This window comes from Pongo pygmaeus, chromosome 16 (assembly GCF_028885625.2).
Source record: "Pongo pygmaeus isolate AG05252 chromosome 16, NHGRI_mPonPyg2-v2.0_pri, whole genome shotgun sequence".
NCBI lineage: Eukaryota > Metazoa > Chordata > Mammalia > Primates > Hominidae > Pongo > Pongo pygmaeus.
The window spans coordinates 86096475-86122451 of NC_072389.2; the positions used below are offsets into that span (position 1 = coordinate 86096475).

The following is a 25977-nucleotide window of genomic DNA, read 5'->3' on the forward strand; positions in this document are numbered from 1 at the left end:
TTGTACAGGCTCCAGCTGTATTTGTCCCCAGCCAGCTTCAACTTGTCTATCTGGTGGGATGAATGCCTATCTGAGTGTCCTTGGCAGTGATGACCCAGTGGACTGCCCAGCCCCAGAAGAGCTGGCTATCACCTGTGTGCCAGGATCCCAAAGGGCAGGGGCACCAGGAAGTGAGAGGAGAGCCGGGACCTGGGAAATGAGTGTTGACTGTGTTTGAAACCGAGTGTGGGGGCTGCAGCCATCCTTGCCCCATGTCCTTCTGCAGAATAAGAGCAAACAGGCCTTCTCTAGCCATGTTTGATGCAAGATGGCCTGCAGCTGTGACTTTTTAGCTTTATGTACATAGTCTTTATTATAAAGGTAACATATATCTACTGGAATTAACCCAAACACTACAGAAAATATGTAAAGTAAACATTTGCAATTTAAAATGTGTCTACTCTTTGACCTGCAGTGCTCACTTTCATGCATCTATCCTACAGAAATAAAAGCACCAGTGGGTTGTATCCAAGAGCAAGGATGTTAATTAGCAGAGTTTCTAGTGGCCCAGAACTGGAAGTAATCTGAATGCTTATCAGTGGAGGAATGGTTGAAAAATTGGTCTATTCACAATATGAAATGTTTTGCAGCTAGTGGAAGATTTAGATCAAAAGAGATGTGCATTGATCAATGTTAAGTGAAATAGGTAAACTATAGGCAATTAGGTAAAGTGTGTCTCACTTTTATAAAAAAAGCACAAAAAATATATATGTACATACACACTGTATTAGTTTTCTGTTGCTGCTGTAACAAATTACCACAAACTTGGCAGCTTAAAACAAAATATTCTCTTCTAGTTCTGCAGGCCAGAAGTCAAAAATCAGTCTCACTGGCTAAAGTCAAGGTGTCAGCAGGGCTGGTTCCTTCTGGAGGCTCTAGGAGAGAACCCATTTCTTTGACTTTTCAGCTTTAGAGGTTTCCTGTATCCCTTGCCTTTTGACCCCTTCCCCATATCACTCCAACCACTTGCTTCTGCTGTTACATTTCCTACTTCTTCCTTTGACCTTGCCTCTGTCTATAAGGACCCTTGTGATTACATTTAGGGTTCACTCAAATAACCAGGGACAGTACCACTATCTCAAGATCCCTAACTTAATCACACCTGCAAAACCCTTTTTGCCATGTAATAATATCCACAGGCTCCAGGGATTAGGATCTGGATATCTTTTGGAGGGCTATTTTTCAGCTTAACACACACACACACACACACACACGCATGTACACATGCACACACACACACTTATGCATACATTATTTCCATAGGCTGGTATGAGCATAGAGAAAGGCAAAAAATATTAGACTCCAGATTAACATTGCTTTCCTCAGGGGAGTGGCTGGATGGGGAGAGATTACTAACTCCTTTTTTTCATCTGAATTGTTTGAATTATTACATGCCATGTAATTGCATGCAATGGAATTTTATAATTTAATCCAATAAAGGAACCAAAGTGGGTAAAAAAGGGAGCTCTTCCTCAGCTGCTCACCAGAGGCAACTACTTTGAACAAGTTGGATGTGCCGCTTCCTGTACTTTGCTCCAGGTTACACATGCATGACCACACGTATGCACGCATACATATGCATTTTATTTCTTTAGTTAACGAAACGAGGCCATGCTGAAATTTGCCTTTTTTACTTCATCATTGACATATCTCCATGTAAGTAAGTTTAAATCTATCTCAGTCTTTTACAAAATCAGTTTTTTTGGGGTAGGTAATACAAAACAATTACACAGTAGAGTATCATTTTTATAAAAAGATACAAAAATACAGTACAGTAGGGCTGGGCACGGTGGCTCACATCTATCTGTAATCCCAGCACTTCGGGAGGCTGAGGTGGGTGGATCACAAGGTCAGGAGTTTGAGACCAGCCTGGCCAATATGGTGAAACCCTGTCTCTACTAAAAATACAAACATTAGCAGCCAGGCGTGGTGGCTCATGCCTGTAATCCCAGAACTTTGGGAGGCCGAGACAGGCGGATCACCTGAGGTCAGGAGTTTGAGACCAGCCTGGCCAACATGGTGAAACCCTATCTCTACAAAAGTACAAACATTTGCTGGGCATGATGGCAGGTGCCTGTAATTTCAGCTACTTGGGAGGCTGAGGCAGAAGAATCACTGGAACCTAGGAGGCGGAGCTTGCAGTGAGCTGAAATTGTGCCATTGCACTCCAGCCTGGGCGAGAGAGCAAGACTCCGTCTCAAAAAAAAAAAAAAAAAAAAATTAGCTGGGTGCGGTGGCGGGTGCCTGTAGTCCCGGCTACTTGGGAGGCTGAGGCAGGAGAATCGCTTGAACCTGGGAGGTGGAGGTTGCAGTGAGCCGAGATCATGCCACTGCACTCCAGCCTGGGTGACAGAGCGAGACTCTGTCTCAAACCCCACCCCCCACCAAAAAAAAAAAAAAAAAGTTACAGTAATAAAAGTGTATAGAAATACAGGGAAATGAGGACCATGCTGGTTTCCTCTAGGGGGAGGGACAGGAAGGGAGGGAAGGAGAGTGAGACTAGGGAGGGATCCCAAGGATGCATTAGACTGGATAAGTGAACTGTTATTTCTTTAGCTCCTTGGTGGTGCAAGGTGACTTGTGTTATTACATGTTTTTGTATATCATAAATATTGCAAAATAATTTATCAAACATTTAAAAAATTAAAAGCAACAAAAACAGTCAATATATATATACATGGTTGAGAATTCAAAAGGTACTTAAGGGTAAACAATGAAAAAAACAGAACGCAACCACCTATGGGCCACCATCCATTTCCCTTCTCCAGAGACGAAACTGTTAATCGGTGTCATACGTATATTTTCTTTTTCTTTTTTTTTTGAAACTGGGTCTTACTTGGTCACCCAGGCTGGAGTGCAGTGGCATGACCTTGGCTCACTGCAGCCTTGACCTCCCAGGTAAAGCCATCCTCCTGCCTCAGCCCCCTAAGTAGCTGGGATTAAAGGTGCACGCCACCATGCCTGGCTAATTTTTGTATTTTTTGTAGAGATGGGTTTTCACCATGTTGATCAGGCTGGTCGCACACTCCTGGACTCAAGTGATCAGCCTGCCTTGACCTGCCTTAACCCTACAAAGTGCTGGGGTTATAGGCATGAGCCACTGTGCCCAGCCTTATATATTTTTTCACAGATATTTTTGCATACTCTGCCAGTTTATCTATATGGTCATTTCTCTACTATTAGTTTAAAAGAGTGTTTTATAAGTGATAGAAATTAACCCTTTGTTGCAATGCATTGCAAATATTTTCTCCCAGTATGTTATCTTTTTTTTTGTTTGCCAGTCTTTCTAGATACAGAGTTTTGCATTTTCATAAAGTCAGGCATGCCAATCATTTTCCTTATGGCATTTACTTTTGTGTAATGTTTAGAAAGGCTTTCTCCACCCCAAGAATTTGGAAGTTTTTTGTGTTTTTTTTTTTTTTCTAGTGCCTGTAATAGCCTTTCTTTGTACATTTAGATCTTGAATCCATCTGAATTTCCTTTGATGTGTGAGGTGTGGTATAGGTCTGTATCCATTTCCTGGGGCTGCTGTAAGAAAAAGCCACAACAACAGGAATTTATCCCCTCAGTTCTGGAGGCCATAAGTCTGCAAGCAAGGTGTCAGCAGGGCCATCTCCTCCTGAAGCTTCTGGGACCGTTCTTGTCCTTGTTGCTTCCAGCTTCTGTCGGTTGCAGGCGTTCCTTGTGGCTGCATCACTCCAGTCTCTGCCTCTGTCCTCTGTCTTCACGTGGCCTTCTCCTCCTTTCTACATCTTCTCTTCTCTTCTGTCTCTTATAAGGACATTTCTAATTGGATTTAGGGTCCACCTGGATAATTCAGGATGATCATGTCTCAAGATTCTTAACTTGATTATATGTATAAAGACTCTGGGAGTTAGGACATGGCTGTATCTTTTTTTTTTTTTGAGACGGAGTCTTGCTCTGTTGCTTAGGCTGGAGTGCAGTGATGTGATCTTGGTTCACTGCAACCTCCACCTCTCAGGTTCAAGCAATTCTCCTGCCTCAGCCTCCTGAGTAGCTGGGACTACAGGTGTGCACCACTATGCCTGGCTAATTTTTGTATTTTTAGTGAAGACGGGGTTTCACCATGTTACCCAGGCTGTTCTAGAACTCCTGGCCTCATGTGATCTGCCCTCCTTGGCCTCCCAAAGTGCTGGGATCACAGGTGTGAGCCACTGCGCCCTGCCCAGAATTTTCTTCCTTTTTGAGGCTGAATAATATTCCACTTTATGTATGTACCACAGTTTGTTTATCCATTCATCCATGGATGGAAACTTGTAAGCACCTTTTGATTTTTGAGCCATGTGTATATGGCGACTCTTTGTTTCTAGTTTTTGAAGTTTTTAAAGTTAATTGACAACATATAACAGCTCTGATGCCCTGCATTCTCTTGCCTTCCTTTCTCAGGCTGCACTTACCAGTGGGCTACCATGGCCGTGCCTCCTCTGTTGTGGTGTCTGGCACCCCAATCCGAAGGCCCATGGGACAGATGAAACCTGATGACTGTAAGTGACCCCAGCGTCCAGGCCCTGCTGGTGCCCAGCTCTCTGTTCCCATGCAGTGAGTTCTGTGGCCTGACTCACAGCACCGTTTTTTATTTCTGGTGTTATTCCAGCTAAGCCTCCTGTATATGGTGCCTGCAAGCTCTTGGACATGGAGCTGGAAATGGTAAGTGAGCTTGGTGTTTTATTACCATGGGATCTATAGACACCCGGCAGGAGAGCCCTCTGGGATGGCTCCCCGCACCATGAGCCGCCCACTCCTCTCCTCTTCAGCCACATGGGCAGCCGCTCTGTGTCCTCACCTGGCCATCAGAAGGACAGTTGATCCTTATTACTTGTAGATTCTGTATTTGAGAATTCACAACTACCTGCCAACATTTATTTGTAAGTCCAAAATTAATATTCACAGAGCTTTTGTGGGCACGTGTGGACATGCACAGAGCAGTGAAACATTTGAGCTGCCCGGTGAGCATGTTCCTAGGTGAGGCTGGACAAGGTGTTACTCTGCCTTCTTGTCTCAGCTTATGCTGTAAACCTGTGTCCTTTGTAGTCTATTTGGTGCCATGTGTTTTGCATATCTGTGCTTTTTTGGCTGTTTCATTGTTTTTTTTATAATGGCCCCAAGTGCAGTGCTAAAGTGCCGTCTAGTGTCCCTAGCACAGGAAGACTGTGATGTGCCTTATGGAGAGAATATGCGTGTTAGTAAGCTTTGTTCAGGCAAGTTACAGTGCTGCTGCCTCAGCTCAATGTTCATGAATCAACAAAATATATTACTTTAAGCATTTTTAAGCAGAAACACACATAAAACAAAGTTATATAGTTAGGTTTTGATTAGTTGATAGAAATGTTCTGACCAAAGGCTTGTAGGAACCTAATCCTGTGTTTCCTCTAAGAACAGTCATTCCATATTTGCTCATTCTGTGTTCATGGTGTGACTGTATAAAAATAATTACCTGGCCGGGCGCGGTGGCTCACGCCTGTAACCCCAGCACTTTGAGAGGCCGAGGCGGGAGGATCACCTGAGGTCAGGAGTTCAAGACCAGCCTGGCCAACATGGTGAAACCCCGTCTCTACTAAAAATACAAAAATTAGCTGGGGATGGTGGCGGGTACCTGTAATCCCAGCTACTTGGGAGGCTGGGGCAGGAGAATCGCTTGAACTGAGGAGGCGGAGGTTGCAGTGAGCTGAGATCGCGCCACTACACTCCAGCCTGGGTGACAGAGCGAGACTCCGTCTCAAAACAAAAAACAAAAAACAAAAACCCAAAAATAATAATTACCACGAGTGACAAGAATCAAGTGTATCAGCCCCATAGCTGGGTCCATACAACCTCAGAACTGTGGTCACTTTAGGCTGCATACTTTTTTATTTGTTTTTTGTTTTGTTTTGTTTTGTTTTGTTTTTCTGAGATGGAGTCTCACTCTGTCACCCAGGCTGGAGTGCAGTGGCACTATCTCGGCTCACTGCAAGCTCCACCTCCTGAGTCCACACCATTCTCCTGCCTCAGCCTCCCGAATAGCTGGGACCACAGGCACCTGCCACCACGCCTGGCTAATTTTTTGTATTTTTAGTAGAGACAGGGTTTCACCATGTTAGCCAGGATGGTCTCGATCTCCTGACCTCGTGATCCGCCTGCCTCAGCCTCCCAAAGTGCTTGGATTACAGGCATGAGCCACTGTGCTCGGCCAGGGCTGCACACTTTTTTAAATTAAACTTTTTATTTTGAGGTCATTGTAGATTCACATGCAATTGTGAGAAATAGTACAGAGATCCCAATACCCTTCACACAGTCTCCCCCAGTGGCAACATCCTTCATAACCATGGTGCTCTATCACAACCTGGATGTTGATATTGGTACAGTTGGTCCCACCACCTGAGGATCCCTCATGCTGCCCATTTTTCAGAGGGAACACTGAAATCTGGGCAGCCCCCAAGGTGAGGGGATGAGGAAAGTGATGGAAAGGAGGAGGTGACATGGGGGAGGCAGCGCTCCAGGGACCTGGCAGTGTCTTTAGCATCTGCTGGGTTGTCTGATACCCAAGGTTGGAGTCAGTCTCCGTGTGGGAAATGCAGACAGGCAGATGAAGGGGGCTTTCCCATAATCAGCACCTACAGTTTTAGGCGTTGCCTCAGGAAGCTCTGAGTGCCTCGTCACTGATGGTGTACAAGAAGCTGTCATGGGGCCACCGAGTCAGGCTGAGGCAGTGGGAAGCCCTGGTTGGTGGAGGCAGGCTGAAAGGCCTGTCTGCTTTTCTGGAGCTCCGTGTCTCTCCTGGGCTTCCCTGTGATTTCTCTGGATTCAGTCCAGAGGAGGGAAATGAGTGGACACTGCCGAATAGCCCGTGGATAGCAGGGCATTCCCTGCCAGCCCTCTGCCTCCTCCTGCCTTAGCAAGGGTACTATGTGAGACTTCGGGAGGAGGACCCCCAGCTGAGATTCATCAGAGCAGGACATCTGAGCCCTGGTTTGGGGCCACGGTCTTCTCTCTGGGAGAACTAAGGACTCTGCAGGCAGACGCTTCACCTGTTGAGAGGGAGAGAGAAAAGACAGAGAGTCAGCATGTAGAGAAATGGTTGGGGCAGAGAGCCCAGGTCACCTGGACTGAAAGTCGTGGGATTCTCCATAAGATAGTGATTTGGGTTCTTTTTCTTTATCTTGATGAAAAATTTGCAATGTTCAACTATTGTCACAGAACAAATAAGATGGTGACTAAGTTTTGCAAATGTCATGGCTGAGTCTATGTTTTTCAAAGAGATTTTCCCAAATTTTTCTTTCTAATGATGCCTGGCTAGTCTGTTGGTTCATGGACATCACGTTGGTGCTGTTTTTCTTTAGAGGTAGTGGGATGACAGATAGGGGTTAGAGGCCATGGGGTGTGCTCTCTCTGGTACTATTTGCTGCATGAAGGAGGCAGTCTTTTGGTTTTTCATTTTTCATTAAAAAAATTTTTATTTTTTATTTTTTATTTTTATTTTTTAATTTTATTATTATTATACTTTAAGTTTTAGGGTATATGTGCACAACGTGCAGGTTTGTTACATATGTATAAATGTGCCATGTTGGTGTGCTGCACCCATTAACTCATCATTTAGCATTAGGTATATCTCCTAATGCTATCCCTCCCCCCTCCCCCCACCCCACAACAGACTGGATTAAGAAAATGTGGCACATATACACCATGGAATACTATGCCACCATAAAAAAGGATGAGTTCATGTCCTTTGTAGGGATGTGGATGAAACTGGAAACCATCATTCTCAGCAAACTATTGCAAGGACAAAAAACCAAACACCGCATGTTCTCACTCATAGGTGGGAATTGAACAATGAAAATTTTTATTTTTTTTATTTTTTTATTTTTTGAGACAGGGTCTTGTTCTGTCACCCAGGCTGGAGTGCCGTGGCGTGATCTCGGCCTGCTGCAACCTTGACCTCCCTGGCTCAAGCAATCTTTCCACATAAGCCTCCCAAGTAGCTGGGACTGCAGACACGTGCCACCATGCCTGGCTAATTTTGTTTATTTTTTATTTTTTTTATTTTTTGTTTTTATTTTTATTTTTATTTATTTATTTATTTATTTTTTTTTTTTTTTTATTTTTTTTAATTTATGAAGTATTTATTGATGATTCTTGGGTGTTTCTCGGAGAGGAGGATATGGGAGGGTCATAGGATAATAGTGGAGAGAAGGTCAGGAGATAAACACATGAACAAAGGTCTCTGGTTTTCCTAGGCAGAGGACCCTGCGGCCTTCTGCAGTGTTTGTGCCCCTGGGTACTGGAGATTAGGGAGTGGTGATGACTCTTAAAGAGCATGCTGCCTTCAAGCATCTGTTTAACAAAGTACATCTTGCACCGCCCTTAATCCATTTAACCCTGAGTTGACACAGCATATGTTTCAGAGAGCATGGGGCTGGGGGAAAGGCCATAGATCAACAGCATCCCAAGGCAGAAGAATTTCTCCTAGTCAGAACAAAATGGAATCTCCTATGCACACCCCTTTCTACACAGACACAGCAACAATCTGATCTCTCCTTCCTTTCCCCACACTTCCCCCCCTCTTCCTTTCAACAAAACCGCCATCGTCCTCATGGCCCGCTCCCGATGGTCGCTGTCTCTTCGGAGCTGTTGGGTACACCTCCCAGACAGGGCGGCCGGGCAGAGGCGCTCCTCGCTTCCCAGACCGGGCCGCCCGGGCAGAGGCGCTCCTCACTTCCTCCCAGACCGGGTGGCAGCCGGGCAGAGGCGCTCCTCACCTCCCAGACGGGGCGGCCGGGCAGAGGCGCTCCTCACTTCCCAGAGGGGGCGGCCGGGCAGAGGCGCTCCTCACTTCCCAGACCGGGCGGCCGGGCAGAGGCGCTCCTCACTTCCCAGACGGGGCGGCCGGGCAGAGGCGCTCCTCACTTCCCAGACTGGGCGGCCGGGCAGAGGCGCTCCTCACTTCCCAGACTGGGCGGCCGGGCAGAGGCGCTCCTCACCTCCTAGACGGGGTGGCCAGGCAGAGGCGCTCCTCACTTCCCAGACGGTGTGGCGGCTGGGCAGAGGCGCTCCTCCCTTCCCAGATGGGGCAGCCAGGCAGAGGCGCTCCTCACTTCCCCCCAGACGGGGTGGCGGCCAGGCAGAGGCGCTCCTCACTTCCCAGAGGGGGCGGCCGGGCAGAGGTGCTCCTCACTTCCTCCCAGACGGGGTGGCGGCTGGGCAGAGGCGCTCCTCACCTCCCAGACGGGGCGGCCGGGCAGAGGTGCTCCTCATCTCCCAGACGGGGCGGCCGGGCAGAGGTGCTCCTCACTTCCCCCCAGACGGGGTGACGGCCGGGCAGAGGCACTCCTCACCTCCCAGACGGGGCGGCCGGACAGAGGCGCTCCTCACTTCCCATACGGGGTGGCAGCCGGGCAGAGGCGCTCCTCACTTCCCAGATGGGGCAGCCGGGCAGAGGCGCTCCTCACTTCCTCCCAGATGGGGTGGCGGCCGGGCAGAGGCGCTCCTCACTTCCCAGACGGGGCGGCCGGGCAGAGGTGCTCCTCACTTCCTCCCAGACGGGGTGGCGGCCGGGCAGAGGCGCTCCTCACCTCCCAGACGGGGTGGCCGGGCAGAGGCGCTCCTCCCTTCCCAGACGGAGTGGCCAGGCAGAGGCGCTCCTCACCTCCCAGAGTGGGCGGCCAGGCAGAGGCGCTCCTCACTTCCCAGAGTGGGCGGCCGGGCAGAGGCGCTCCTCACTTCCCATAGGGAGTGGCAGCCAGGCAGAGGCGCTCCTCACTTCCCAGATGGGGCAGCTGGGCAGAGGTGCTCCTCACTTCCTCCCAGACGGGGTGGCGGCCAGGCAGAGGCGCTCCTCACCTCCCAGACGGGGCGGCCGGGCAGAGGCGCTCCTCACCTCCCAGACGGGGCGGCTGGGCAGAGGCGCTCCTCTCCTCCCAGAAGGGGCGGCTGGGCAGAGGCGCTCCTCACTTCCCATATGGGGTGGCAGCCGGGCAGAGGCGCTCCTCACTTCCCAGACAGGGTGGCGGCCAGGCAGAGGCGCTCCTCACCTCCCCGATGGGGCAACCGGGCAGAGGCGCTCCTCACTTCCTCCCAGACGGGGTGGCGGCCAGGCAGAGGCACTCCTCACCTCCCAGACGGGGCGGCCGGGCAGAGGTGCTCCTCATCTCCCAGACGGGGCAGCCGGGCAGAGGCGCTCCTCACTTCCTCCCAGACGGGGTGGCGGCCGGGCAGAGGCACTCCTCACCTCCCAGACGGGGCGGCCGGGCAGAGGCGCTCCTCACTTCCTCCCAGACGGGGTGGCGGCCGGGCAGAGGCGCTCCTCACCTCCCAGAAGGGGTGGCCAGGCAGAGGCGCTCCTCACCTCCCAGACGGGGCGGCCGGGCAGAGGTGCTCCTCATCTCCCAGACGGGGCAGCCGGGCAGAGGCGCTCCTCCCTTCCTCCCAGACGGGGTGGCAGCCGGGCAGAGGCGCTCCTCACATCCCAGACGATGGGCGGCCGGGCAGAGGCGCTCCTCACTTCCCAGATAGGGCGGCCGGGCAGAGGGGTTCCTCACATCCCAGACGATGGGCGGCCAGGCAGAGATGCTCCTCACTTTCTAGACGGGGTGGCGGCGGGGCAGAGGCTGTAATCTTAGCACTTTAAGAGGCCAAGGCAGGAGGCTGGTAGGTGGAGGTTGCAGCGAGCCGAGATCACACCACTGCACTCCAGCCTGAGCACCATTGAGCATTGAGTTAGCGAGACTCCGTCTGCAATCCCAGCACCTCGGGAGGCCGAGGCAGGCAGATCACTCGAGGCCAGGAGCTGGAGACCAGCCCGGTCAACACGGCGAAACCCCGTCTCCACCAAAAATACAAAAACCATTCAGGCGTGGCGGCGTGCGCCTGCAATCCCAGGCACTCGGCAGGCGGAGGCAGGAGAGTCACCGGAGCCCGAGGCAGGGAGGTTGCAGCGAGCCGGATCATGGCAGTACAGTCCAGCTTCGGTAACAGCGGGAGACCGAAAAAAGAAGGAGAGGGAGACCGAAGAAAGGGGAGAGGGAGAGGGAGAGGGAGAGGGAGAGGGAGAGGGAGAGGGAGAGGGAGAGGGAGAGGGAGAGGGAGAGGGAGAGGGAGAGGGAGAGGGAGAGGGAGAGGGAGAGGGAGAGGGAGAGGGAGAGGGAGAGGGAGAGGGAGAGGGAGAGGGAGAGGGAGAGGGAGAGGGAGAGGGAGAGCTAATTTTGTTTATTTTTTGTAGAGGTGGGGTGTCACTATGTTGCCCAGTCTTGTCTCGAACTCCTAGGCTCAAGTGATCCTTCCACCTCAGCCTCCCAAAGTGCTGAGATTATAGACGTGAGCCACAGTGCCTGGCCTGGTTTTTCGTGACATGACTACAAACCCTGATGGTTTCAGTTTTACAAGCCCCATGTGGCTGTCAAGTCTTGAAAGGCAAAGCCTGTATGGGATGAAGAGGAAAGAGCAGAGTGACCTGGGATGCACTGAGGGGAGGGGAGGCTGCTGTGGAGCTCAGGGGCGTGGAGGGAAGGCCGAGGGCAGGGGCAGGGCACACCACTGCACACTGCTTTCCTGAGGCGTCCATCTGACCTCTGACTTAGAAACACAGTGGATTCATGCCAGGCCCCTGTGGCAGTCCTGGTCCATGGCTGGAGTTTGGAAATACCTGACCTTTGCTCTCTAGGTGACAAGTGACCTGGGCGGCAGATCAGCTCCAGATTCTAATGAACTCTCCCCCGTGTCAGGCTTTTTTTGTAGGCCCTGGAAACAGATTGGGAGAGCCGATCCCCATTTCCAAGGCCCATGAGCACATTTTTGGAATGGTCCTTATGAACGACTGGAGTGGTAATTACTGGAGCTCTGCTCCTGTAGAGATGAAGGGGAGGAGGCTGGGGACCTGGGGCAATTTCATAGAAGCTGAAGATCTGGTGCAGGTCAAAAGTGGCAGGTGATGCAGTGAGTGAGAGAGTGGGTTTGGGTATCAAACAGACTTTCAGCTCTAAGAACTCAGGCCACTCACTTAACTCCTCTGAGCTCCAATTTCCTCATGAGTGGCTAGGGACACGGCTGACACCATAACTAATATTTACTGGGCACTTATGTGTCAGGCCCTGTGCTTAACACCCTACATATATTCTCCTGCTGATCCCTACACAGTATGTGCAATATTATCATTCCCATTTTACAAATGAGGAACTGAGGCACAGGGAGATTTCAGTTAGTTGCTGAACTAAGATTTGAAGCAAAACAGTCCAGCTTCTGAGCCTTAGCTCTCAACCCTTTGCCATACGTGGGAGGAAGATGGCACCGTAAGCCCCAGAAAGTGTCTCTCTCATAGTTTGAGGATGAGCTTCCGGCCCCTTCCTGGGGGATATCCTGACCACCGTTTGGTCATCCTTCTCTTTGCTGTAACCTGGCACGGTGGCCTCAAAGGACCTCTGTCCTTGGCATTGAATGCTCTTGCCCCTTGGTCCTGGGGCAGCCTGAGTGGGGCTGAGCTTTGTGGAGAGGGCTGTGCTAGGTGTCTCTGCTCCTTGGTCAAGGGCATGAGGGGGTCGTGGGGAGAGGCCCTGATCAGCCTTTGTAAGTCCTGGCTGTGCCCTTCTTCTGCAGCGCGAGACATTCAGAAGTGGGAGTATGTCCCTCTAGGGCCATTCCTTGGGAAGAGTTTTGGGACCACCATCTCTCCGTGGGTGGTGCCCATGGAAGCTCTCATGCCCTTTGCTGTACCCAACCCGAAGCAGGTAAGCACATTCTCTGCAGGAAGCTCCCAAACCCAGCCCTGCTGCCTCTGAGGCTGCTTGCCCACTGAGTGGACATGCCAGGCATGCAGACCATCAGGAGGGAAGCTCTGTGCCCATGGCACGCCCACAGTGGAGTGCCTGGGAGTTCCTGGCCACGATTACCTCCAGGCAGCCAGGGCATCATTCTCCCTTATGGTTTCCCTGGCCCTGGCACAGTTCTTGGAGAAAACACAGAATTTTATAACCTTAAGAATCTTGCAAGACCAGGGGATCTGGCCAGTTGGCAGGAGGAGTCCCTGCAGGTACCAACATTGCACAACCTCCCAGGTGGCCATCAAATTGTGTTCTGTGCAAATGGCGCCACCTGGATCCCAACTCATAGAATGCAGCTTGGAGCCCAGCAACAGGGAGTCCCTGCAGCCTCTGGTTCCCAGCACCACTGGGTCTCCCACTGGGTCTCCCACTGTGTCTAGGCCTTGACCCCTGGTCCCAATCCTCCCTTCTCAGCCTGTTGCAGTCTGTCCCACTTCATCACTGGCAACACCTGGCCAGAGTCACCTGTGACCTGATAGCCAGTGTCATGACCTTGTGTCCCCTTCAGCATGGACTTCCTGTGGCCCCTCACTCTTGTTGGCATTCCCTCACTCCTTGGCTTCTGGCATGTGACCTGTCCTCGTTCTCCAGTGTCTCTGAGTCCTCATGATGCCCCTCTCCAATTCTGACCTCCCTGTGGGGATCCAGGCTGAGCTCCCAGCTATTTGCACATCCTCCCTTGAGCATCTCACCACTCATTTGCTGGGGGCCTGTACCAACACCCGGTGCAGGTCCTGCACCCACACTGCTCTCCCGTGCTCCTCTGCCTCTGGGGTCCTCTCATGTTTGCTGTGCTACAAACAACCTTGAGGTCTTTCCCCGCAAGCCAGTTCTAGTGAAGTCCTGTGGGGCTTTCACACTCATTCCTTGCTCTGTCCTCGCTGCTCCCTGCCACAGCACCCCCTGCCCACCCTGGTCATTTTCAGTCCCTGGGACTTGACTTTCTCTCTAGCCGGCAGTGGCCCTGTCTAGTCTCCCTAGGGCCGCAAGGCCACAGCCTCTCTCTGCTTGTCCTCCAGTCATCAGCCTTCTTCCAGGTCTGTCATCACAGGGTTTTGCCTGCCTTCCTCTGTGCCAGCCCTTCCCAAACACCATTTAGGTACAACCATCACTACTATTCCCCCTCTGAACTATTATTTACTTAATGTTTTTCTTCAGAGTGGCTCCCAGTTTAAAACTTAATATATTAAGAAGGGAACTTTATATTCCAACTGGCATCACTAGCTACACTGTTTCATAACCATTAGTGTCACCAGAAACGATCTCATGTCCCACGGGTGACTCATGTACCATGCTTTGGAAAACACTGCTTTTGGCCGGAGTGCAGGCGTTCTGGCCCAGCCGTCCAAGCTGCCTCCCTAGCTGGCTCCAGCACCAGCCAGGGCTGTCTGCTTCTGTTGTGACCCCTCTGCCTTCCAGGGGCCCTGCAATGCCCTTTCAGGCCAGCCTTTCCTCACAGGCCAGGCTTTGTTCTCTATCTCGGCCCGTCTGCTGCCCACCTTCCCTTTCTGTCCCCTCCCGTGGCTTTCAGGGACATCTCTGGTTTGGCTCATGTGACCTTTGACCTACTGATGCCCCTTCCTTGGCTGCATTTCCTGGAGACCCACAGTATGATCCCCCCACTGCTATCCAGGGACACAGTGTTGGATCCCTGGAGAGGGAATGCTTCTGCTGTCTCAGACCCTCTGCCTGGGGGAGCAGGTGCTGCCGGGGGCCTGGCTGGTACGGGGGCCCAGCCGGGTGAGCTCAGCCCACCTGCCAGTGACCTCTGTGCTGTGCTTTGCCCTCCTAGGACCCCAGGCCCCTGCCGTATCTGTGCCATGACGAGCCCTACACATTTGACATCAACCTCTCTGTTAACCTGAAAGGTATGTTGTAGGGGGACTGATATGGCCAGGAGCTCTGAGGCAATGTGTGCCTGTGTGCCTTGTCCTGAAGGCTCTTGAGCTTTGGCAAGGGTGGGGGCACATGCTACAGCCCTGGAGATGTGTGTGGCTCGTCTAAAGGAAAGAGGAGGGGAGGAGACACCCCGGTGCTCACTGGGAACCTAACTGGGCCCATAGGGCTAACCCTATCACTGAGCTCTCAGTGATAGGGCTGAAAGGATGGAGTCCAGGACCTCCATCTTCTGCTTGAATCCCCTCTCCAGCCTCTCCAGGGGCTGCCTGGCCCCTGCTCACATATTGCCACTGACCCTCACTTCTGTGGTGGGTGGCACATTTCATTAAGTGCCTGTTTGAAAGCATGTCCTTGTGGATCTGTTCGCTTGGCTGAGCCCCTGGGGCCACACAGAGCCAGCGCATCAAGACCCCAGATTCCCACCATGGGCCAGCCCCGAGTGTCTTGCAGACAGACCTGAGATCCCCACCCTGGGCCAGCCCTGAGATAGACAGGGCCCACATCTCCCTGTGGCTGCTCAGCGAACAGCCCCGCGGGGCGTTGGTTGGTAATAAAGAGACTGGCTCTGCAGGCCATGACTCTGCTGCTCAGCTGTGGGACTTTGGGCAAGTTGCCCAACCTGGCCATGTCCTCGTTTGTCATCTATGAAATGGGATAATAATGGCGTTGACCTCATGGTGTGTTGTGAGGACCAAACATGTCAATTCATGCAAAGGTCTGGGACAGGGTCTGTACCTAGGAAGAGTCAGGTGTCATTTTTCAATCCCAACGGGGGCCCTCGGATGGGAAGCGTTTGCCTGGTGGCCACACACAGACCTCCTAGCCACACTCTGGCCACATCTCCTTTTTAGCTCCATTCCATTCCTTTCTTTTCTTTTCTTCTTTTTTTCTTCCCCCGAGATGGAGTTTCGCTCTTCTTGCCCAGTCTGGAGTGCAATGGCGCGATCTCGGCTCACCACAACCTCTGCCCCTGGGTTCAAGTGATTCTTCTGCCTCAGCCTCCCGTGTAGCTGGGATTACAGGCATGCACAACCACATCTGGATAATTTTGTATTATTAGTAGAGACGGGGTTTCTTCGTGTTCATCAGGATGGTCTTGAACTCCTGACCTTAGGTGGTCTACCTGCCTAGGCCTCCCAAAGTGCCGGGATTACAGGCGTGAGCCACCGTGCCCGGCCAGCCCCATTCCTTTCTTCTGTCTGCTCTGTCTGGACATGCCGGGCTTTGCCATGTCTGTCTCACTGTCAGTTCCAGGGTCTCGGCCCTTCATGAGGTTCCTGTCAGGAGGCTCAGTACCCTGCAGGAGTGAGGAGCTGTCGCCATGGGAGCAGGATGCTCCACGGAGAAAGAGCTGTCACAAAGAGCCTCCTGGCTGCCCAGGGCCCTCTGGGAAGCTGTGCTGGGCCCTCTCTTTCAGGTTCCAGGTCAGGAAGCTGAGGCTCAGAGAGGAAAAGGATTCACCCCGAGCCACCTACCTGGCTAATGGCAGGGCTTGAACTCAATCCAAGTGTCACAAGTTCTACGTTGGCCTCCTGCCACCCACAATGCGTGCTTGGAGTATACTTTCTATCTGGTTTCATCCTCGGTATTTCTTCCTGCCTGTCTAGAGGTGAACCCGCCCAGGGGAGGCCACTGGTAGAGAAGGGACAAGATTATCCAGAAAGCACAGTGTCCAGAGATGTAGTCCTGCATTTGCAGTTCTGATGTTCTGAGTTGGGATCTGGGCGAAAGGGTCTGGGGAGGAGCAGGCTTGGCGGACCCAGACGTCGCATGGCTGAAGAGCACACCTGTTCTGTGCCACCTCAGAGGGGAAGTTAGGACCAAGGGAGGAAGCCAGGTTTTGAGAGAGCGGAGGAGCTTTCTACTTATTAGTGCTGTTCAGAAGTGGAACAGCAACAGCCTGGTACCTTGCATGTAGTAGATGTTTAGTAAATATTGTTTAGTACATTGTGAAGTAGCACACTGCCCATCACTGGAGGAGCTTGGCAGGGGACAGATGACCCAGCTATCCAGAGGACTCCTGAGGGGACAGCAGGTTATCCTTGATCAAAGGTCACAAGTAGCCTTCAAATGGCACGCTATCTCCAGTGGATTTGTGGGTTCCAGGATCACTGTGTTAAGAAGGATTCTGAGGCTACATGTGGACTCAGAGCAAACATGTGCTGTGATCAGTTAATGCTGCCTGCTCTAGGCGTGGGAGGAGGAAGTGATGACTCGTGTGCATGTATTGGCCAACCCTGGACCTCCCAGCTCTGATGTCCTAGGAGCTAATTGTTTCACAGACTCTAAGTGAAATCATGTTGGACGATGGGAAGCTTCAGCCACAGAACAATTCTTTTTTTATTTTCCTCCCTGATGTGTGGAATTAAGTTTTCATCAATATTGCTTTTCTTTCCAACAGGAGAAGGAATGAGCCAGGCGGCTACCATATGCAAGTCCAATTTTAAGGTAAGCTTTGATGCTAATCAGACTGCTTTTTAGAATTGAGGGAAAGAGAGACTTTTCTTCCTGGCAGGAACAGGAGGAGAGCCTTCCTTTTGGGATATGATGATGGGTCAACCTGTGGGCCTGGAGCTTCCATGGCCTGTCTCTTTTAGGAGTGGCCATGGGGTCACAGAGTTCTCTCAAGATAGAGGCTGCATAAATGTGGCCAGTGATTTTCTTGGGGGACAATAGGTGTTCCTGTAAAGATCCAGTTCCTGGTTTATCCTGTCCTGCCAGGGGCTGTATTGATGAGAGTGACTTATTTTTTAAGTGAACTTTTAATTGAAGCATAATATACATAGATAAAAATGCACACATTACTGTAATCCCAGCACTTTGGGAGGCCGAGGTGGGAGGATCACTTAAGCCTAGGAGTTTGAGACCAGCCTGGGCAACATAATGAGACCCTCTCTCTGCAAAAAGTAAAAAAATTAGCTGCGCATGGTAGCATGCACCTGTGGTCCCAGCTACTTGGGAGGCTGAGGCAGGAGGATCACTTGAGCCCAGGAGGTCGAGGCTGCAGTGAGCCATAATCCCACCACTGCACTCCAGCATGCGTGACAGAGCAAGACCCTATTTCAAAAAATAAAAATTAAAAAAAGTGCATATTATACATGTACAGCTTGAAGAATTTTCCTAAAATGAACATCCCTGTGCAACCAGCACCCAGATCAGAAATGGGAAATTTCCAGCACCTCAGCAGCCCCCTGGGCCCCTCCAGGTCACTTCATCACTCCTTCCAGCAAAGGTCACTCCTCTCCTGACCTCTGTTACCATGTATTTTTTTTTTTCTGTTTTTCAGTTTTATAGAAATGGCATCATAAAGTAGCATGTATTCTTTTCTAGCGGGCGTCTTTGTTTTAGTGTTAGATTTGTGAGATTCAACCCTGTTGCTCTTTGCAGTGACAGCTCATTTTTCTCATTGCCTTCTAGGATTGCACTGTATAAATATTCCACAACTGACTTACTTTTTTAAGTCACATCAATTCCACAGTCGATGGACATTTGGTTGTTTCCGTTGTTTTTGGCTGTCATAGAGTTACTGTGAACATTTTAGTACACACTTTTTGGTGCACATATGTGCACATTTCTGTTGAGTGTATATCCAGTAATAGGCTTGCTGGGTCATAGAGTACACGTAGACTCAGCCTAGGAGTACTTCCAAACAGTTTTTTGAAGTGGTTATACCAGTATATACTCCCACTAGCAGCGTGTAAGCATTTTGCCTGCTCCACATCCTCGTCAGCTCTGGTGGTGTTTGCCTTTTCATTCAAACCGTGCCGGGGATTGTGACTTCAGTTTGCATTTCCCTAATGACTAAATGCAGCTGGGCATGTTAGTCATATGTTTATGGTTCAGTTGTTTCTTGGCCTTTTGAATATCCTCTGAATCACTGAACTATTCCTAGTTCTCCTAATTTCCCTTCTAATTTAATATTATTCTGGGCTCTTTAGGGCCAGTAAGAAGAAATTTAAGGGGCCTCCTTGCGGGGGCTCGTGGGCAAGAATCCATCTTTTGGGTTTCCTATGCCAGGATGTGTGGCTGTAGGAATGGCGATGTGAGAAGCTGTGGCCTGGGACACGCATGGGCGTGCATTGCCTCTGAGCGTCTCGGTGCGCACGTGGTGCCTTGGCCCTCTCTGCCCACAGCCTGACCTCCCATAGCTCTCCCTCGCTCCTTGGCCTGCCCTGACGTCATGTTTGAATCATTCAGCTCCATTGCCCAATGTCCATCCCAAGGCCTGGCATGGGAGAACGGGAGCGAGGGCTTTGCTCACGAGAAGCCTCTGCTGTCGTGAGGACTTAGACTCTCCCAACGCAGGACTGGAGGGTGTTCCCAGGGCAGAGTGGAGTGTTGTACACAAGGGCATGTTGCAGGCTGAGGGACTGAGCAGCAAGGTCAGCCCTTAGGGGATGCTGCTTGGAGAAGGTGGTCAGTGCGGGCTTGAGGTAGCAGAGGAGCTGCGGTCGGAGCTTGTGAAGGAGATGGAAGAGCTTGGGGGAGGTCTCTGGGCAGCTCCCCAGGAGGACAATGTGTCCTTGCTATAAGGGACTGGAGAGAGCTCACTGGGGGAGCTGGGGACCGGGGAAAGGCCAGGGAAGGCGGTCGTGAGCAGGGCGGGCTCTGCCCAGCTGCCTCCGGGATGCTAGGCTAAGCCTGCAGTGGCTCATTCAACCTTGCGTCTGTTGCCTGCAGTACATGTACTGGACGATGCTGCAGCAGCTCACTCACCACTCTGTCAACGGCTGCAACCTGCAGCCGGGGGACCTCCTGGCTTCTGGGACCATCAGCGGGCCGGTGAGTATCTGGCTGCACTGAGGGCTGCCCACGCAGGGCATCCTTACTCCCCACACAGCCCCGAGGGCCCTCAGCTCAGCCTCAAGAAGAGATTTCAGGCCCGAGGTGGGTGTACCTCACAACTCTGTCTTCCTCATAGCCTTTCTCTCTGGGTGCAGGAGGGACTTCTCATCCAAATTCAAACCTAAAGAGACTGGTGTGAGAACGGAATCCTGGGTCTCTGCCTCTGTAGGTGAGCAGCGCAGTGACACGTGGGGAGGAGTCAGGAGACAGTGAGAGTGTCTTGGTTGTCACCATCTCACACTACACCCTCCCAGGATGAGGTGGCCATGCTGCTGTGCCCCTTCCCGCCCACTTGTCCCCCTGTAAGGCTTCAGAGTCACAGAACCTTCAGAGATGATGACCTTGGGGTGGTGCATGTGTCAGTCACTCCCTGCAGAGGCCTGGCTGAGCCCTCTTGTTCCATGAGCTGTCGACAGGAGAGTGTTAAGCATCACAGTATCTGGGCAAACTGCAGCCTCCAGAGAGGGCAGGGAATGCTGCAGGGGGCACTGGGCACTCTGGTCAGGGATTCACTGATTCCTAAACAAGCGATGTCCTTAGTGGAACCATTGCTGTCCCCACAGGAAGAAGGGGCAGAGTTCCAAGTGTCAAAGGCATCTCTGCAGTTATCCCACCAAGGCCGAGGCAGGGTCTCTGAGGGGCATGAGGGCCCCCTGCCACTTCTCGGGACTCCCAGATCTTGCTGAGCACGGTCCATGCCAGAGCCAAGGCATAAATTCATGTTATTCTTTCTTCCCTTTCCTGTGATGAAGGAACCAGAAAACTTCGGCTCCATGTTGGAACTGTCATGGAAGGGAACGAAGCCCATAGACCTGGGGAATGGTCAGACCAGGAAGTTTCTGCTGGATGGGGATGAAGTCATCATAACAGGTAAGGGCTGCCAAACCCAGCAGCTCATCTTCCTCCTTGCCCGCCATGCACTGTTCTAGCTGCGGGGTGCTCCTACCTGGCCGTGAAGCCATCTGTTCTAACACATCCTGAGTCTGCCTCTCAGAGTCTCTGCCTGCTTGTTCTGTACTTCCCCACAGCTATGGCTACCCAGGACTTCAAGTGTGAGTATCCCTAGGCCAGAAAGACTGTAGACATTCTGCTTGGTCTCCCTTCTCCCTGAGCACAGTTATAAAACACTGGCAGGTTCCTCAAGGTCTAGACTTTGCAGCAAACCCCCTGTGCAGACACTTGGTGACCTATGACTAGGATCAAGGAAGGTTCAGCTGAGTTAGTGACTGAGGCTTCGCAGCAGCCCATTCCAAGGAGGCGAGGGTGCCTCTTAATTCTTCTAGGGGGGCCATTCTGCCTACCACATTTTACTAATACAGGGAAAGGGCACCATAATGGTTAGCAGCACACTCTTTAGAGCTGGAAAGATTCAAACTGGACTCCCAGGTCCCCCACCAGCTGTGTGACCTTCACTAAGTTATTTAACCTTTCTGAGACCAGTTTACCTCATCTTTAATTATTATTTTTTGTTTTTGAGACAGAGTCTTGCTCTCTCATCCAATCTGGAGTGCGGTGGCACAATCTCGGCTCACTTCAACCTCCGTCTCCCAGGTTCAAGTGATTCTCCTGCCTTAGCCTCCCAAGTATCTGGGATTACAGGCATGCTAATTGTGTATGTGTCAGTTTCCGTGCTTAACTAAAAGCTTGTGTTAGTTTCCTGTGGCCGCAGTAACGTAGTACCTTAAACTTTGTGGTTTAAAACAACTGAAATGTATTCTCTCACAGCTCTATAAGGTACAAGTTCAAAATCCTCGTGTTGGCAGTGCCATGTTCCTGGAAACTCTGGGGAGCGTCTGTCCCTGGCCTCTTCCAGCTTCTGGTGGAAGCCTCTTTGGCTTGTGGCCACATCATGCCGATCTCTGCCTCCACGGTCACATTGTCGCCTTGTCTTCTGTCTCATCTCCTTTACCTCTCTCTTATAACACACATGTGATAGCATTGAGGGCCCACCTAGACAATCTCCTCATTCTAAGATCCTAACTTAATCACATCTCCAGAAAATTTACTATATAAGGTAACATTCACAGGTCCTAGGGATTCGGCCCTGATATCTTTGGGGGCTGTGATTTAGTCCACTCCAGAGCTCTTGGAGAGCAAAGTTTAGTCCAAGCAGCAGCCACATAGTGCATGCCCAGTGTGGTTGTTGGTTAGTTCTTTGAATAAAGTGGATTTGGTAGAGAAGATGCAGGCAGCGCTCAAAACAGCAGATGATACCCATTATTAGTCAACAAATACCCATTTTGCTCCCATTTCTGCAGCCTAATTGTACCTCTCTAATTTGAATTTGACAATATTTACTGAACATCTGCTAGGAGCCAACCATATTGTAGGCATGTCCACCTTCCTTATTTCATATTTTACTCACAATAGCCCTTTGGTGATATATCATTGCCCCCATTTTGCAGAGTCAAAAACTTAGGCTGATAGAAGGCAGGTAACTTGACAGAAGTCCCACAAATGGGGAAGCCAGGCTGCAACTGAGGTCTTCTGATTCCCCTGCTGAGTTTGTTTCTAGTCTTTCTGCAATTGTTGCCAGACCTACCGCAGGCCTTTGGTCACGGTTCTGTGGATTGAGTGAAAGCATTTTCTGAAGTTTTGATTTGGGGGAAAGGAAGGAAAGAGATGATGGCAGAAGAGAAAATGATGGCTTTAACTCTCTGTTGTCAGTGTGATAAGGGCCCCTGACTAAGCCATGCGAGACCAGGCAGTTGTCCAGGGCCTGGGAGAAAGGAGGCTGGTATTTAGCAGTTGGAATGCACATGTGTTCTTGACATTTGAGCCAGAGAAGGAAGGAGAAAGGAGCCAAGATGCCGTAAGAGTCATTTCCATATTTGTTTGTGTATACAACGCCTTACTCCGGAAGGATTTTTGGAGGCCAGCGGAGGAATTCAGGGAAAGGCAGTTCCTTGGATCTGAAGAAGCATGTGTTGGCAAGTGAAGAGGGAAATGGGAACAGATGGGCAAAATCCCCTGGAACCAAGAAAGAAGAATTATAATTTGCTAAGAGGAGAGGCATACATTATGTGTTCATAAAAAGAAAAAAGAGAATTTCATACAGAAGGGGACCACTGAAAAACTCAAATGAGTACATATTGCTAAAATTTGGGCTGTGTTTATGGGCGAAAGGAGGGGGTAAGCAGAGGAGCGGGCAGGTGGAGGTGGTGTGTCAGCTGTGTTATCTTGTGCAAAGGTTCCCCGCTTCGGCGGACGGCTCTGCCCTCACCTTCTACAACTTCACTGGTCATGTGGCCCTACTGAGCTGCTTTCTTGCTTGAAAGCCACACATGGTTTCTTCAGCTCTTCCCGGCTTTCCTCCTCCTTCTGTGTACCTGCTCAGATGCCTTTATGGCTGCCCGTCATTTCCCTGCTTTCTCTTCACAGATGCTCCTTCCCCAAATCAATTTCTAACCATTGGAAACGCAATAGAACATTCAGAAGTGCTGGCATCAGCCAACGCCGCAGCACTTACTGCAGGCCAGACACTGTGCCAAGGGCTTTATCTGCAATATTTTCTATTCCGAACAAGGCAGCTACTTTTACTGTCTCTATTTTTCAGATGTGGAAACTGAGGCCCAGAAAGATGCATACTTACCCAGGATCACACAGGCAATAAAGGGTAGAGCCAGGGTTTGAACACAGGCAGCTGGGCTCCAGGATCTGTGCTCTGAACCCTTGTGTCCTGTTGCCTCTTTAAATGGTGCAATGAAATTCTCATTTTTGAGAGAGTCCAAAAACCACAAAATGTTCAGCAAGAGAACAGGTGAAGTAAACAAACCAAAAATATCAACACAAATCTCTGATTGTCTTGGTTTAACTCATCCATCCCCTAGTCTCGCTCACAAGCCCCATCTGGTGTTCAGCTTGCAACTTGCAAGGATGTGTTCTCGCAGGTATTTGCATGGATGGCTCTGCACTGCTAGACACATGCATTTCTCACTCTCCTTCAGATCTTTGATTTGTTGATAGTTATGGTTTGTTGTGGATTCTTTCTTGGTATCTGACATTATTTGGAAACAATATCTGAGCAAAAGTCTTTCATTTCTTTCCCTGCGTCTCTCAGTGGTGGCGTCTTTCACCTAGTCTTCCTGTGTCTCTGTTTATTCCAGTTTCTCTCCCCAGCATTATTGCTTCCCTTGTCTGGCACAGAATTCCTGGGCAAGGCTGACCAGGGGTCCCAGGGTGTAGAAGCGGTGACCCTTCTCCTTCAGGACCGTGGTTGGGAGAAGGCACTTTAAAAATGCTGCAGTTCCGAGTTAGTTGTTTTGATAGATGTTTAATAAATTTCTGCTGGGAGCCAGTTTTACTTTAGAAGGCTTTTTTTTTCACCCCAGTGGTGTGGATATTTCTGAGCATTGAGATGGAAAAGTGACTGACAGAAAATAATCAAAGTGAGCAACAGAATAGGCGAGGGCGTTGCTCTTGACAAAGGGCATCCCTGCATGTTGTCAGCACGTGGGTCACGGGGCTTCTTAGGGCCCCCCAAAGGACAGCCTCACTGAACAGATATGACAAATGCATCTCGTGCCTGAGTCTCTGAGCCTTTGCACATGTTCTTCCCTCTGTCTGGAATGGCATTTTCATGTGTCTTCCCTAATGAACTCCTAGCTACCCGTCAAGGCCCGGCTCAGATGTCCCCTGTTCCTGCTCCCTTTCCCTCCATGCTGCTCGCTCAGCACTTGGTAGGCATTTCTGTGTATCTCTCGTCTGGACCTCCCACTCCCTCTAAGTGGACCCCTCTCAAGGGCAGAGATGGGCTTCTCTCTGCTTTTCCATCATCCTTGTTGAAATGGAATTAAATGAAGGAAACTAATATTTGTTAGTTTCTGAGATGTGCTGGGAATTTCACTGAAATATTTAGTCTAATCCTTACAACCTTGAGAGATAGGCATTGTTTTTCTTGTTTGTAGATGAGGGAGGTGAGTTCTGAAGTCCAACAGCTTGTTCCCAGCCACCCAGCTCATAATGGTTATAATGACTGACACTTACAGGGAATTTCAAATGGGGACTGGAGGCTGTTCTCAGAGTTTTCAATGCATTTGCTCCCATCATCCTTGCAGCAGTCCTGTGCAGTGGGCACTATCATTAGATCCATTGCACAGATGAAGAAACTGAGGTCTAGAGGGACCCAAGGTTACAGAGCCAATAAGTGGAGGAGCCAGGCTTTGACCTGAGGCATTCTGGCTTCAGGCTAATTGGCAGAACGAGGATTTGAACCCAAACCCGTGTGGGGAGAACTGACCACTGTATTAGTCTGTTTTCACACTGCTGATAAAGACATACCTGAGGCTGGGTAATTTATAAAGAAAGAGAGGTTTAATGGACTCACAGTTCCACATGGCTGGAGAGGCCTCACAATCATGGTGGAAGGCAAAGGCACATCTTACATGGTGGCAGGTGAGAGAGAGTGACAGCCAAATGAAAGGGGAAGCTGCTTATAAAAACATCAGATCTCATGAGACTTCTTCACTACCATGAGAACAGTACAGGGGAAACCGCCCCATGATTCGGTTATCTCCCACCGTGTCCCTCCCACAACACATGGGAATTATGGGAGCTATAATTCAAAACGAGGTTTGGCGGGGGACACAGCCAAACCATATCAGCCACAGGAAAGCTGTTGAGCCTTGCAGTGCCTCTGAGGATCCCTGGCTGTGGGGTGGGCCCAGGTTCTAATCCAAGGGCTCCTGCATGCGACTCTGCCCAGCTTCTGTGGAGGGTTATTCTTGTGTTTAAGATATGTGTGTGTGAGTCTGATGGCACCTTCCTGCCTCGGGCCAGCTGTGTGCTGACAGGCACTGCTGCCACCTAGGTGTTGGTTCTGGTGAGCCCAGCAACTTTGTAACTGACCCTTGTCCTCCTCTGTTCCAGGGTACTGCCAGGGGGATGGTTACCGCGTCGGCTTTGGCCAGTGTGCTGGAAAAGTGCTGCCTGCTCTCTTGCCATCATGAGATTTTCTCTGCTCTTCTGGAAACAAAGGTCTCAAGCACCACTTTCAACCCTGTGACTGGGGTCCTCCCTCGGGCTGTAGGCCTGGTCCTCCATTCAGTGACAAATAAAACCATTGTGCTCTGAGGCCTGCACTGCTGCAGGTGCGACTATGTCCACTTCTGATCATGATTTGATCCAGTGGGTCAAGGTGTGTAAAGCCTCCCTGCCAGACATTCATTAATATGTTTTCTCACTCTTATTAGTGAGGTCAGGGGTCTTTGTGGGGTTTTCTTATTAGACATCCCAGGCCTCCTGGTATTGCATGGAATATGAAAAGAGACTGGCACCTGTAGTAGTCAGGGCTCTCCAGAGACATAGAACCAAGGAGAAAGAGGTCGATCGATTGATTGATTGATTTTAAGCAAATTGGCTTCTGGGATTCTGGAGGGTGGCAGGTCCA

The 25977-nt window shown here is 50.7% G+C and overlaps 1 protein-coding gene across 3 annotated transcripts in view; it reads left to right on the plus strand.

The window, feature by feature from the left end:
- The window catches only part of FAH (fumarylacetoacetate hydrolase), a 36174-nt gene extending 10513 nt beyond the window's left edge, over positions 1 to 25661 (plus strand). For all 3 annotated transcript variants that reach the window (XM_054452344.2, XM_054452345.2, XM_063652423.1), the window contains exons 7-15: positions 4447 to 4544; positions 4655 to 4707; positions 11754 to 11853; positions 12622 to 12752; positions 14638 to 14713; positions 17146 to 17192; positions 19425 to 19526; positions 20342 to 20459; positions 25458 to 25661. In XM_054452344.2, coding sequence (XP_054308319.1) covers positions 4447 to 4544; positions 4655 to 4707; positions 11754 to 11853; positions 12622 to 12752; positions 14638 to 14713; positions 17146 to 17192; positions 19425 to 19526; positions 20342 to 20459; positions 25458 to 25537 — 805 coding nt within the window. In that variant the 3' untranslated portion in view covers positions 25538 to 25661. The remainder of the gene's footprint in view (positions 1 to 4446; positions 4545 to 4654; positions 4708 to 11753; positions 11854 to 12621; positions 12753 to 14637; positions 14714 to 17145; positions 17193 to 19424; positions 19527 to 20341; positions 20460 to 25457) is intronic.
- The last annotated feature ends 316 nt before the right edge of the window (positions 25662 to 25977 follow it).